We start from the raw sequence: 13,478 nt of genomic DNA, 5'->3' as shown, positions 1-13,478 counted from the left end.
GTCTTCAGGTGTTGGTACTACAACTGTGTCAGCTTGTTACGGCTGCCAGCGATTTTTCTTTGTTCAGTAGAGTAGTCAATGCATTCTTCCTGCCTCTTCCTTCAACGTAGCAGCAGCCAATGCCAGAGCAGGTGTCCTAGAGGGACGTAGCTGTCGCTGGATCAACAAGGGCAGATTGTTTCAGGGGGAGGTTTTGGGCCATGCATAGCTAACATGGGGGCCGTGGCATTGCATGTCTCCCTGTCACAACTGTTCTTGAATCTTGTTTTTTTTTTGTGCAGAAATGTATCGCGAGTCGTGCAGTAGAACAACTGGCTTCACAGGATGCATTATGGGTAACCACTTGTCTGATTGCAGGTTACAGTGGTCCTAGAGTTGAACGTTAGGCATTCAGTAACCTGTAGGTATATTAGGAGGCTGCTTTTGGCAAAGTTGAACCCGTGCGGGCAAGTTACTTCTGACACGCAACTCCTTGCATTAGGGTCAAGGGGGCACACTGGTCTTAAAAGTGTATTGTTACAGTTATGACGATAACAATTGGTGGACATACGTAGTTTTTCATTCTGATTGCAGGTATAAAATTTCTTTTTGTGTCAAACAGCTACATTCAAATTTATTCGGATTTTTATGTTGGAGCTTTTTACATTTGATGTGAGAAAACTGCTGGAGGGATGCAGCTGAACGAGGTACCAGTGAAGTGTGCACAAACCAGGGAGTGCAATAAGACCAACCGTATCATTCTATCTGGTCCATAACAGAAGTTACGACCGTTTGAAGTTTGGGCTTGGAAAGAAAAAGCAGTTTTTCTGGTTCCCACCTAAAAAGCCCGACCTTGCACAGTTTTTCTTCCAAAAATTCTGTACGTGGAACAGTACCAGATATGTACTTATAGAAGCCATGGAGGTCCAATTTCAACAAAGAAATAACAATTTTCCCATAATTGCCCACTTCTTCGCCACGCGTGGTATCACAGCAATACGAAAGTCTCGAGAGGTACATCCCAGCATGTAGTGCAGCTAAGAAGGTCATTTCTTTTACACTGTGAAGCTGAATGCTTAAACCATGCAATATGGGAAGCAGATAGTGCATTCCGTATTTCAGTGGTTGTTTAATTAGCGTTATTTTTAATTGGTTAGCAAGAGTAGTTCAAACCTAGAAGTTAGAATTGATTTAAATGTGTATGTGATTGCAAAACAAAAAACTGCTTCCCAGATCTCATTCTCCATAACTTCCGGTATCTATTTATGTCTTGCTGGTAAGCTTTTGTTGAATAGTTCCTTTCCTATTGTTCTGAAGAACAATCAAGGAAAATTTTAAATTAACTTGGAAACTAGTTGCCTCACATCAAAAACCAATTATACATTTGAAACGACAAAAAAACTGAACAATCCCGTGAAGTTTCGTCAAAACTGGTTGGAAAGCAAAAAAATAGTTTATAAGACAGTTGTGCCACCTTAAGGTCGACCAACCAACTTGACTTGGTCATCACAATGCCACTGGAATCACTATCGTTAGCAAATAATCTACAAGGTGGAAATTCCGCCTTTATTCCCTTGCGACAATGCTTATACACACGTTCTTTACACATACCAGAAGGCGCCCAAAAACCCCTTCTTGATGCCCTGAAAAGCCATAGGAGGCTTACAGCTTTTCAACGAGGGGCTGTTCTCAAATAATGAATTCATCGTCTACCATATTGGAGCTTAAGCCTGGTGCCTACAGTTTGGTGTCGCTGGAGCCACCATTCAATCTTCAGCTTTTGGCCCAACTTTGCAGTTTCCTGGCCAGCAATTTCCACATTGATGCAGGAGATTTGCGTGCCATTGTGGACAGGCAAGTGTGACGTTTGTTCATCCTTGGAGTACCACCCTTTCAGTCCCAGCTGGCTTCGCATGACTGCAACGTGTCAAAGCCAAGTTGCAGTCACATCCGTCACAAAAGCTGTCACATCGAAGAGATGGTCAAAAGAACAGGACCACACAACCGCCGCAAATTCCCTCCTAGTAAAGCCAAGAACACTCCTTTGTGCCTGGCGAGTTTAGCAGCATAAGTGTTCGTCTAAAGTGATGCCTGCCTGCAACTGATCAACACAGGAGGAGCTTTTGAAAGGGCCTTTTTTTAGGTGCCAAAGCTACGTTTAGGCTATGAGACACACCATAGTTCAGGGCTCCAGATTAATCTCAACCACCTCAGATATTCTTAACAAATGCTGAAATTTGTTGTATTGTAAGGAGCTGCAGACAACGCGAGAGACAAGACCGAGGAGGCGTCGGCGCCACACGCAGACGAAGTTCACACAAACTTGCCTGCCTCCAGCGAGTCACGTAAAGCGCCTGGGCCCCGTCACTCGACACCTCGTACGATCGCCGTAGGCGTCTTCGGAACGCCCACCGGGGTTCGGGGAGACCCATTCGCAGAGCGTCTGTTTCCCCGAGGACGCCGGCGCACGAGAGTTGTCTGGGCTGCGACCTATTAGGTTGGTTTGTGTGTGTGTGTGTGTGTGTTGTGCGCGCAGTGAGTGAACGCTGGGAAATGAAGACGACTCTCCCACGCCGCCCGCTCCGAAAAGGACGCTTGTGTGGCGGTGGATGCCTGCAGCAACCGTCCCCATTCTTTTCTTTGTATACTTCTTTTTCCTCCTCTCGAGATTCTGCCAATAAAGTCAGTCTGGAAACGGAACCCAAAGGAGATGCATCTTCTGTTTTAGGCTCCTGCACACGTGGCCTTGCCACCCTGTAACGATACGTGCAGTACAGTGGTAACTTGTTTTCGAATAGATTATGCATCTAAGCAAGTTATCAGCAAGCTCGTAAGAAAGAGAAGAAGAACTACAACAAAATTTCAACAAACGGGCACATTCATTTTTCGCCTCTACTTTTTTGTGGCAAGCATTACCATTCACTGGGCAAATTGCCATTGTGTGATGTTTTATCTGCAGCGTAGCATCTTCACAGCCAGATTTACAGCCGAGTGCAAAACAGCGCATGTTGGCATTAAGGAAGTGTACTGGCAGCCATTTTCTTGGCAGCTCCCTCAAAGAGGCCATGCAGACAAAACGCAAGTTCGGTTCATTCAAAAGATTGCCTCGTTAGAATCATTGTGACACCACTTTTAACGCAAACTTCGCTCAAATAAGCTATATAATTAGGAAAAAAGGGAATGTCCATGCGACCCACTAGCTCATTTCCCGCAACAGAACCTATGATGTCATACCAGCCAGCTCTGTGATTGGTGGGGGCCGGAAAAAGCAAACGCAAATTAGGCAGGGCTTATAAGCTTGCCGAACAAGCCATTTGCACTTAAATTTAGGGCACATTCTTTACAAAGCAATAAGAATGATGGGACAAACAGTGGAAGTTACGAAAGCACACGTAAACATAGAAGTACTGATGCGTTCTGCTGTTGCTACTGCGCACACTATGCTTGGTTTAGCTGCACAGGACTGCAGGGCTTTGGGGTTGTCTCAGACGACACTGGCTGATTGACGCAAGCAACGTTGTCTTACGCGACCACATCTGTCGAGCGAGCACCATGTTTCACGAAACCATTATTTTCTCCCTGAACAAAAACAAGCCAGGTTTAAATATGGTCAAAACTAAACCAAAGGCAAAAAATGACTTGCAGCGGTATGGTGGCGCCATCTAGGTTCACTAACACTAAACAAGCCTTCGCAATCGGCTGCAGAGCGGTCGACTCCTGCGATGTCATCGCAGACCACGAAAACACACGCTTTAGCAGGAGAATCAAAATTTTAACATACATCGATTAATCTCTCAGTGAATAAAACATTGTTTGCATCCAGACAAGCACTGGGGGAAGTATAAAGCAGGAAATCTTTCGAATAAAATAAACTTGTATTTTGTCTGCACGGCCGCTTTTCAAGTATGCATTTTTAGTGCGTTTAGTTGCGTCCCATTATTGCAAAGCAGCAGGAAAGCGCTCTCCCTTTGTTGAAGCACAGATACTCTGCTTAACCAAAACCACACTGTACAGTGTCATACAGTAATGGATGTCACTGGTGCCAATGGATGTCACTGGAGCCAGTGTCATACAGTAATGGATGTCAATGGATGTCACTGAACTATACACTATACTCGGTTACAACTCAAGAACGGCACCACCTCATGTAGTGTATCACTCCGCCAAAGCGCCGGACCCGTTACGTCAGTGCGTGCACGTTTTGAAAGGGGTTTGCTATGAATGCGTGATATCGTCTGCCTAGTCTCACGCAGTTTGTTTGTTGTCACTGGAGTCGCTTATAAGCATATTAACTCCACAAAATCACAGGAACAGCTCACGCCATATTCAAAATATTCCCAGTAACGCCCTACTTGCGCCGCGCGGAGAAACATCCGGCTACGGTGATAAGGCACAGCGGCAACTTCCAGTGCCGTTCTTAAGTTGTCACCGAGTATAGATGTGCAACCGAAACATGCACAAACCAAGGCCACAAGCACAACCCAACTTTTGAGCATTCTTTATTTACCGGTCATCGCTGAAACACAGCACTCGTAAAAGCACACACAACGTTTATTACAAGTCCCTTTTTGTCACATCAGTTGCAGCGCCATCTTCACACATTGTGGACGCTGTTTTGACATTTCTTTTTGTTTGCTTTAAAAGAGAGCACTTGCATTTTTAAAGCGAACCTTCATTGTCCTTACTGGTGCCGTTGTATGCCAATACGCCCAGCAGGAAAGCCAACTTTCTCTGACGATGACGATGAATGATCGCGAGTGAAGTGAAAGAAAAAAAAAATGCTTCGGTGGCCGGAATCGAACCGGGGTCCCTCGTGGTACGAAGTTACCGCCTATCCGATACCTCTACTTCGACATGGTCGAAAGTTAGTCGAAACTCAGACGACAACCAAAGAATCCGTCGTGAGAAAGCATTGCGTTCAACCATCACCATCGTTAGACGGAGGATTGCATGATTTTGTTAGTGTATGGTGAACCGGATAGAACAGTGGTAGAAGCGCAGCCGATAACACCAGTACAATGAGAGCACAACCTTCGTTACTTTTGCAAAAGGCCAAGGTTACCAGCACAACCCTGGGCACAGCGTCTCGGTAAAGACAACTTGTGATGCACAGCTCGCTATATCGGCGAGCTGTGCACACAGCGGCGAGCGACGACACACAGGAGTTCTCGTTTTCACCTCCACCACAAAAGCAGCCCCCCCGACTGAGATCGAAGCGACATTTAAGAAACCGCACTGTGACCAGCACAGTGCTTGGGCGACAACACTTAAAACGGCAGGCTTACGCACCGAGTTCGACGGGAGGCAGGGCAGTGGTCCCAAGAACCCGTGTGATATCTGGCCCAGAACCATGAGCTGTTAAGTTACTTATATAACCTCCACTCTATCTGTGAGTGTAGTACTGTTTTGCCCCCCCCCATTCCCCCTTATTCACATTAGGGCAGCACCCGAACACGCCACCAATCACAGCTGCAGCGCCTCGAAGGAGGTGATGGCTTCGAAGGCCGCCTTCTGGTCGTCGGTGAGCGGTGCGTTTCCTGGGCGCACCACCAGGCGGGCCTGGAAGCCGGCCTCTGTCGCCGCTTGAGCCTCTGCGGGAGAAACGACTCAATTAACCGACCCGGCAACACTGTTCTCTTGATACCTCAGTGTACTGGACAAGCACGGCCACACTCTCAAATTTCAACACCACTCTTGGGAGACAGCTTGTTCCCAAGTTTCTCTCGCACCTACCGTATAAACCGGATTATAGGTCAACCCGGTATATAGGTCGACCCCCTACCTTGAGGTGGGAAAAGTTGACAAAAAAAAAATAATTCGGCACAAAAGCGCACTCAGAATGTCTATATTTATTTTAGACGCCCGTCCGTCACTGCCACTCACTATGCCTGCCGAAGCCACTCGTCCGAGCTCTCAAGAGTTGTCCGAGGATGACTGCTTCGCACTGTCATCTTCCATGCCATTAGGCGCGTTGCTGATGGAGCACTTCCTGAACGCTCGTGTAACCATGTCGCCGGGCAGCGACTGCCCAGAGAAGGACACCCAGCTTGACACGGTCGCAACCGGCCCGTATAGGTCTTTTTGTTGTCGCCGGCTATCCACTCATTGTACAGTTCGCGGTGCTGGTCCGCGCATGGCCTCCGGAGCGATCGTGAGCGAAGTTCCCGGATGAAGTTCCCGGACGAAGTCCGCCACTTTGTTCTCCAACTCGGGGTGCACCGCTTGACGTCCACGGAACGATCGGTTTCGGGGGTTGCACGCGCACAGCTTAGCTTTCTGGCTCCGCCAGTACCGCACACTTTTCTCCGAAACGCCTAACTGGCGTTGCGCCGCCATATTCCCATTCTGTTCGGTGACTCAATCGCCGTCAGCTTAAACGCCGCGTTGAACTGGCGTCGACTGCCGCCACTCATCGCGGAACAGAGACGTACAGAAATGTACGCACGCACGCGCAATAGACGAGTAAAAGACGAAAAACTAGAGAAAAGCGGAATCAAATAAAGGCCTGATAGTGCGAGAGAGCAGTCTGACACAAATGGCGATGGCGACGGACTACGCTTGCACATTGTTGCCAGACAACGATTTACATTCTACCAATGACCGCTATATAAGACGAGGGGTGACTTTTGTGTGGAATTTTTTGGAAAAAAACTCGACCTATATTCCGGTTTATACGGTAGTAGCTCTACGGAGCAACCCGCTAGTGCGGTAAAAAGTGAAGCGAGAAATAAAAAATTGCATGGACGCCTCACCCTTTTTTCTAACGTAGTGAATGCCAAAGCCTTACTACTGTCCAAATTGCTGAATGTACTTTTTCTCAATCATCCTCATCATCCTTTCCCACTTGCACCTTTTGCACCTTGCACCTTTCCCCTTTGCACCTAATGACACTGCCCCAGTTCAGGTTTCAAAAAAAATGCGAATAATCAGTACATTTGGTTTGGATAGCCGGTTAATTAAACATTTGAATAAAACAATTCGAAGTGATAACATGCCATTTGATTGTGTGGCTCGATTATGTGTATCACGATACCATGTGAGAAGTGCACTGGTTCGTACTGCGTGAAATACTACACTGTTTAACGTAGCGTTTCAAATCTTTTGAGAACTTCTTGACGGTAGAACAATTAAACCGTCACGCATTCCTTGGAATCTTTGAAGTATAAAACAGAAACCCGGATATCCGAATATCCGGGGACAAAACTGGTCAGCGAGGTTCACTAAGCGATCCCTCTGGCTATCCGGCTTTCACATTTGAATAGCTGGCGAATCAAATAACCGGATAACTAGTTTTCGCGCAAAACACGGTTTGGTATTGCCCCCACTACATTCACATCGGCAAGCAAAGTGGACATTTAACTTCGGAACTCAGCGGATTGCCACTGCCGCAGCTAGCATGCTAAAACTACTCCTGCAGGCTGAACTACATTTATCTAACACACAGTTCCAACTCAAAGGCCACAATACATTCACTGTCTACTTTTAGTCAGCTAGAGCCACGGACCGACCTTGGTGTTGGGAATGCGTGCTTGCCCCACATTACAAAGTCCCCGCGTCTAATTCCCAACCAGGCCCAAATTTCCCAAACTTTTACTTCACTTTTGCTCGCTTTGGGAGTTTAGGAGCCATTTGGCTGCTACAGACATCAGATGCCGACCTTCCCGCCTAACGGGACATCTAAGGTGTCCACACTTTTAAGTAATTAAATGCGACCGGCATCTGCTGCTGCTCAGCGCGACTCCATTCGAGCCACCCCACCCAGTGGGCTGTGAAGCGACAGCAAAGGCACCCACCCGCAAGCACATCGGTGAGGAAGAGGATGTCGCCGGGGTCGGTGCCGATGGCCTTGCTGATGGCCCGGTAGCTTTGGGGCTCTGTCTTGGCCCCCGACGTGGTGATGTCGAAGTAGCCGTCCAGCAGCTGCAAATGGATGATGGGGGGGAGGCATATGAGGCACTGCAACAAGACCAAGGCACTCGGTGTTGAAGATGTGTGCCGCATTTCATCGCATAATGACTGCCCCTGCCCCCCCACTTTTCTTCGCGAGAATTTGCTTTCTTGTCACGTTGCATAAAAAATGCAGCGAGAATATGTTTTTATCTCGGCATGGTTGCTGATGCAGTAACTTGACGTCATGCTACAGTACGCGCAGAAATGCAAAAACAGATTCAAACAAAAAGAAACCTCAACAGTAGCCGGAGATGTGAGCGCCAATGTTGTGGCTCACAATTTAAAATCTGCGCTTAGAAACTTAAAAAAAAACGCTTCAAAAACTGCTGAACGCAAAACAAACTTTCAAACACTGCGGTGTGCAAACAAAGCACTAAACATACTCCGCACTCCTTTCCCTGCTGTGTGCTGTTCCACGACTTTGCCATTACACTCCGTGGTTTTGTTGTCCAGCTGTGTTCCGACCTTTTTTTGTGCTCCTGGAGCACACCGTACGATGGGCCAGTACATGAGCTACACAGCCGGTTTTAAACTGAAGGTGTTGGAGCATGCGTTGGTGCACATGGAAACCGCATGGCTGGGCGGCACTTAAGGGCTGACGCTACGGGTGAAAACGAGAGGTTTTTAGGCGGTTGAACAGAGATCACCGTGCGTTTCGTGGGCCGAAAGAAGGGAAGTTTCCTGGTGTGGGAAAAGAAGTTTTGGAGTGCTTTGACGACAGGGAAGACCGTGCGCGTTAAGGGCCGACAACGAATGTGAAGCCGCAAGCGACTTCAGTGAGGAGGACAGCTCCATGGCGAGTAGGGGGCCACTGGCATGTTGTGAATAAAAAAAAGAGATTCGGTGACATAATTACCTACGTGTTTTCACAAAAATGGTAAGGCTCTGACAGTGCTTCTCTTAGCAACTTTATCGTACGAAATTTCAACTTTTACACATGAGTTGCAACGTTTTCCCACATAATGAACCCTCCCCCCAAATTCACGCCGAATTTTCTGCAAAACTGGGTTCATTTTAAAGAGTAAATATGGTATTTTCACTGGCACTGTAGAACCCCCATGAACACAAGTTACTGTCGATACCACCATCAGGTTTCTTGGGTTGCACACGTTTGCATCTTTTTTTCTTGTGATTCAGTTTCCTGAAAGCCACACAGGCCTTGCCTGACCACCTGTAATCGGTTAGAGTGCCTGAAAGTGTCTACGAGTGCAAGGGCATGGCTTGCATTTATCTATAAGTATGGTTATAAGGTCTGCAATTATTCAAAACTTTTGCATCGCAAAATGACTAACATGATGCAATTTGATTTGCCTTCAAGAGCATTATTACGAAGTTTCAATAAATAGATTCGTGCTCCTCGACAACAAGATAAATCTTTTTTAACAAGAAGGCGTTGATGCTGGGGTGCTTGTGAGGCTGGTTTGCTGTGTGTGTTTGTTGGCATGCAGTGCAAATGTTGGTCTCTATGCTCTTAATATGTGTAGTATATTAGGCCTCCAATGCCATTTCTGGAACCCACAATAAACCCCGGCTACACTGGGGTCCGAATGTCATTTGACTCAAGTGGGGTGCTTCGAATGCCGTTCAGAATCCGTTGAGCTACACGACAGTTTCGATGGCATTTGAAAGCTTTCACAATTGCTCGCCCTGCTGTAGTGGCACTGTTGTCACTCCGTTCTGTTGTTGTACAATAACGCAACAATTAAACTTAGGAGCAGTGCAAGGCAGTAAGATGATATCAAATTAGAAGAGACACCAGTTTTGACTCTAATGTGGTGGCTGTTTGCGTAGTTTTACTTTTCTTTTTTGCAACTGACCCACTGGTTTTAAGAGTACGAAAATTAAATATGTTGATTTCATATTTTAAGTAAATGAACAGTGAACAAAGTTCCACAAGCAAAAATATTTTGTTTGTTTTACACACAGAAGTATTATATTTTTTATTGCCGATCAAAGACGCTGCGTGCAAGAGTGCTAGAAATGGCATTTGAAACCCCAAATGTCTCTCTCGGTGCTCATTTGGCTCGAATGTTGTTTGAGCCGAATAACATTTCAAAACCTAGTGTAGCAGCACAAATTGGCATTTCAGTCAAATGACATTTGGTTCAAATAACATTCATACGCTAGTGTAGCAGGGATATAAGATTCTTGTTCTTGTGTGCGGGGACATTCGCAACATTCGTGTGGCACAAGTGTTCCGTAAAAATAAAATCCATGCATAGTTAGCTCTGGGAAAGCGACCCAGAAGCAAAGGGGGATTGTACTACCACACCACAAGGGCATGCTGACGGGGGTTCAAAAATAAGGCTAACTTTTTTTAGCCTTGCGCTGCCCTGCATATGCAGTCAAACTCCGCGATAACGAAATCTCACGAGTACGAAATTCCCGCCGCAACGAAATATTTTCGGAACCCCGGCGAGCACCCATAGACGCTCATGTATTTCATATCTCGCGGCAACGAAATGTTTTCGGAAAGTGATCCCGCGTTAATGAAATTCACTGCAAATCCGGTCGGCATTTTACCTACCCATTTGAGGCTAACAGTGTCCAAAAAGTGTGTTTGTTGTGTACGCGGCGATCGGCGAGTCTGCACTCACTAAGATGCCTCCTCTAGTTGAAAAGGGGAAGTTCTTATCGCTACAAATAAGGCTCAAGTCAGTGGCCCAAGTGGCGGAAAAGAGGATAGCACCGACGAGTTTAGAACTGCCGGAAGCTCGCTCTACCCTCGTGAAAAGCAAGGCTGCCATGGCGCACGTGCGCGAAAGAAAACACTGACGGCTGCGGCCTTTCTGGACATCCACAAAGCGGTGCTGACTTAGTTTTGTGAACAGCATTATAGCGAGGTGAACTCTCCGGAAAAGTTCGTCGACAGAAGCTGGGCTTAGCTTGCGAGCTCGGACATCGCAGTGCTGAGGGCCAGGGCGAAAAACGTGCAGAGAAGGCGAACCTGCGGGATGTTTTGGATGCGGCTGACACGATCCTGTCGTTCTTAGGCGCGCACGACGACTAGCAGTGAAGCGCTTATTGTAGTGTGCGAACTGGGCTGTGAAGTTGCTGCAAGGTAAGGCCCGCAAAGTAATACATGCAATCGACTTTCGGAAATACATTTTCCGCTTGTGGCCAATCTTCCTGTCGTTTAGTTTCACTCTCGTGGCAACGAAGTTCCCGCAAAAGCGAACTTTTTGGCTTTCCCCGGCGGTTTTGTTATTGCGGGGTTCGACTCTAGCAGCTCAGCTCGTCACAAATACATGCCTCCATTACACTAACACTGAAGCATTAGTGGCTGAACTGGCTGCAGAAGATGAAGATGCCCCCGTAAAAAAGCGTACCATTAATAAAGCCAGAAGCAGCACCTAGCTTCCTTGTGTGCTTGTTTTAGGCCACACAAAAATTTTGCAAACCCTTTCAAACAAGCCATTCATTCCTCGACATGCTAGTCACTGCACATTAGCTTCTTAACTGCACTCAGCATTGACACTTTGATTCTCTGTAGCATCATTAAGGGGGGACTTGGGTCTTGAAGCAGATTCCTTTAGTTTTTCGGTAAACTCTGTGAAACTTGTCAGTCTTGCTGCGTTTTTCCCCAATGATTTCAAATATGCCATTATTTTTTGAGTGAGTAAATTAGTTCCCAAGATAATTAGAGATAATTAGTCAGTTTTGCAGGAACGATAGGCAAAACAGTGCTAGCCATGAAACTGTAATCTTTACATTTTCCAATACTATGAACCCTAATGAGTGCAATAAGAGAATCAGTTTTTTGATGAACTGATTGGAACTAATGTTACAGCTCATTAAACTTTGGTGGCACCAGTGGCAAGGAACCATTGAGTGCCCATTTGAAACACAGAAGTTTCATGAGCTGAAAAATTACTTCCAAGGCGCACATCAAGAAACAGATTCTCTTATTGCCCTCACCAAGGTTCATAGTGTCGAAAAATGTGACGGTTACAGTTTTATGTCTAACACTGTTTTGTCTAATGTTCCTGCAAAACTGACTAATTATCTCCAATTATCTTGGGAACTAATCGACTGACTCAAAATACAATGGCATAGGTACTTGAAATCAGTGGGGAAAAAAGCAGCTAAGACTGACAAGTTTCACAGAGCTTACATTTAAAAATTAAACAAATTTTTTTTGAAGACCCATGGACCAACTCTTCCGTTACCGCAGGAAAATTGAGTGATTTTCAGAGGTCCAAGAAAATTTTTTTTTTCTGTTAAAAAATTGGTTAGGAACTCACGACAGGAAAAAAAAATGCAGATTATTTAGCCCCCTTTCCAATAACACCAGTTTTTTTTATGTTTTCATATATCATAGTTGCAAAAAAAATGTCGAAATCAAAATTTTCATCAAGTTGCCAAAATGATAAAAAAGGAGTTGTGTATAACAAACCACCTATAGCAGAAAAAAATTTCGAATTACATTTTGTAGGGAAACATTTCAAACACATGTCCTAGAAAAAATGTTGCCTTGCGTGGAACAGTTTTTCAGATTAAAAAGAAATGTTAGCACACATGGTGCCCGTGTCATGCGGTGAAGCCCAACCTCCATTTCACAATGTCACGTGCAATTTTGGGTGGTTCCCTGGAAGAAATCTGGCGATTTGACATTATCAGAGGCACCAATTTGTCCCCGCGTGACATAAAAACACCTTGTCAATGACTGACATTGCACTTGCAGCCAGCACAGTATTTGGGACAAGCACGCGATGCGGAAAAACATGCATGAAGTTTAGAACGGAACTCCGTGGTTGATGCTTGTTGACGTTCACAGTCAGTTACCTCTCAAAACATAAAGTTGAGCTTTATTATCATCTTCTTACGCGCAATTGTAGCCTTGCTTGCAGGAAGGAGGTGCGATGTGCCAGAATCGTGGCCTGCAAACCTTGGCCGAGTAGCTGTTGCGCGATTAACAAGATCGGCACTACGAGCCTCTTGCATTGCTGCGCCACGTAACATTTTTGAAATGAAACAGTACAAAACTCATTGGGGAGACTGTCCGCATAGACAGTTAAACTAAGAAGCGACACTAGACCCCTGGAGATACCCTCGTATGGAAACAAAACTGACAGGTGAACAGCTGGTAGTGTGTAAGGCCGGTTTGAAGCGTTCTACTCGTCGCAACTGATATCTGGCGACTGGGTGTGATCTTTTGACTTGCATCTGAAGTCTTTATCGCAGAAATCGGGTTAGGCTTCTGTGAAATCAGGAGCAGCATGCTTTGCTCGAGGATCAGTCGCAGACGCTCAAGGCGCCATGGCAGGCAGCCTTGGAGTTGGATAACTGCGTAGTAGCGCTAAATATGAATTTCGCGATGCAGAAACGAAACCGAAACTGTTGTAAACTGTTTGTGAATAGTCCTGTGGTAAGTAGAACTACTACAATAAAACATAGAACAACATGCTAAAAGGCAATAAAACTGCCTAAAATCATGAAGTAGCTTTGAAAACAGGCACTGCTTGGCATTTTCAGCCGATTTCTGGGATTATTACTGTCAGAGTGCAAACCTGACGATTGAAAATCATTTGCTGGTTCATCATTTTCTC

At 45.9% G+C, this 13,478-nt stretch overlaps 1 protein-coding gene across 4 annotated transcripts in view; it reads right to left on the bottom strand.

Annotated features, from left to right (window-relative positions):
- The window catches only part of Enoph (enolase-phosphatase E1), a 59,653-nt gene that overhangs the window by 36,358 nt on the left and 9,817 nt on the right, over window positions 1-13,478 (bottom strand). For 3 of the 4 annotated variants that reach the window (XM_077694831.1, XM_077694832.1, XM_077694833.1), the window contains exons 6-7: window positions 7,773-7,899; window positions 4,461-5,570 (exon numbers count right to left, since the gene is read on the bottom strand). The exons of the other annotated variant lie outside the window; for it this stretch is intronic. In XM_077694831.1, the coding sequence (XP_077550957.1) occupies window positions 5,443-5,570; window positions 7,773-7,899 (255 nt within the window). In that variant the 3' untranslated portion in view covers window positions 4,461-5,442. Of the gene's footprint in view, window positions 1-4,460; window positions 5,571-7,772; window positions 7,900-13,478 lie in introns of those variants that run through there. 4 annotated transcript variants of the gene reach the window in all.

This window comes from Haemaphysalis longicornis, unplaced genomic scaffold, assembly GCF_048455015.1.
Source record: "Haemaphysalis longicornis isolate Haplotype H1 unplaced genomic scaffold, Haemaphysalis longicornis Haplotype H1 scaffold_13, whole genome shotgun sequence".
In the NCBI taxonomy this organism is placed as follows: Eukaryota; Metazoa; Arthropoda; class Arachnida; order Ixodida; family Ixodidae; genus Haemaphysalis; species Haemaphysalis longicornis.
This window is presented reverse-complemented; position numbering and strand designations above follow the sequence as displayed.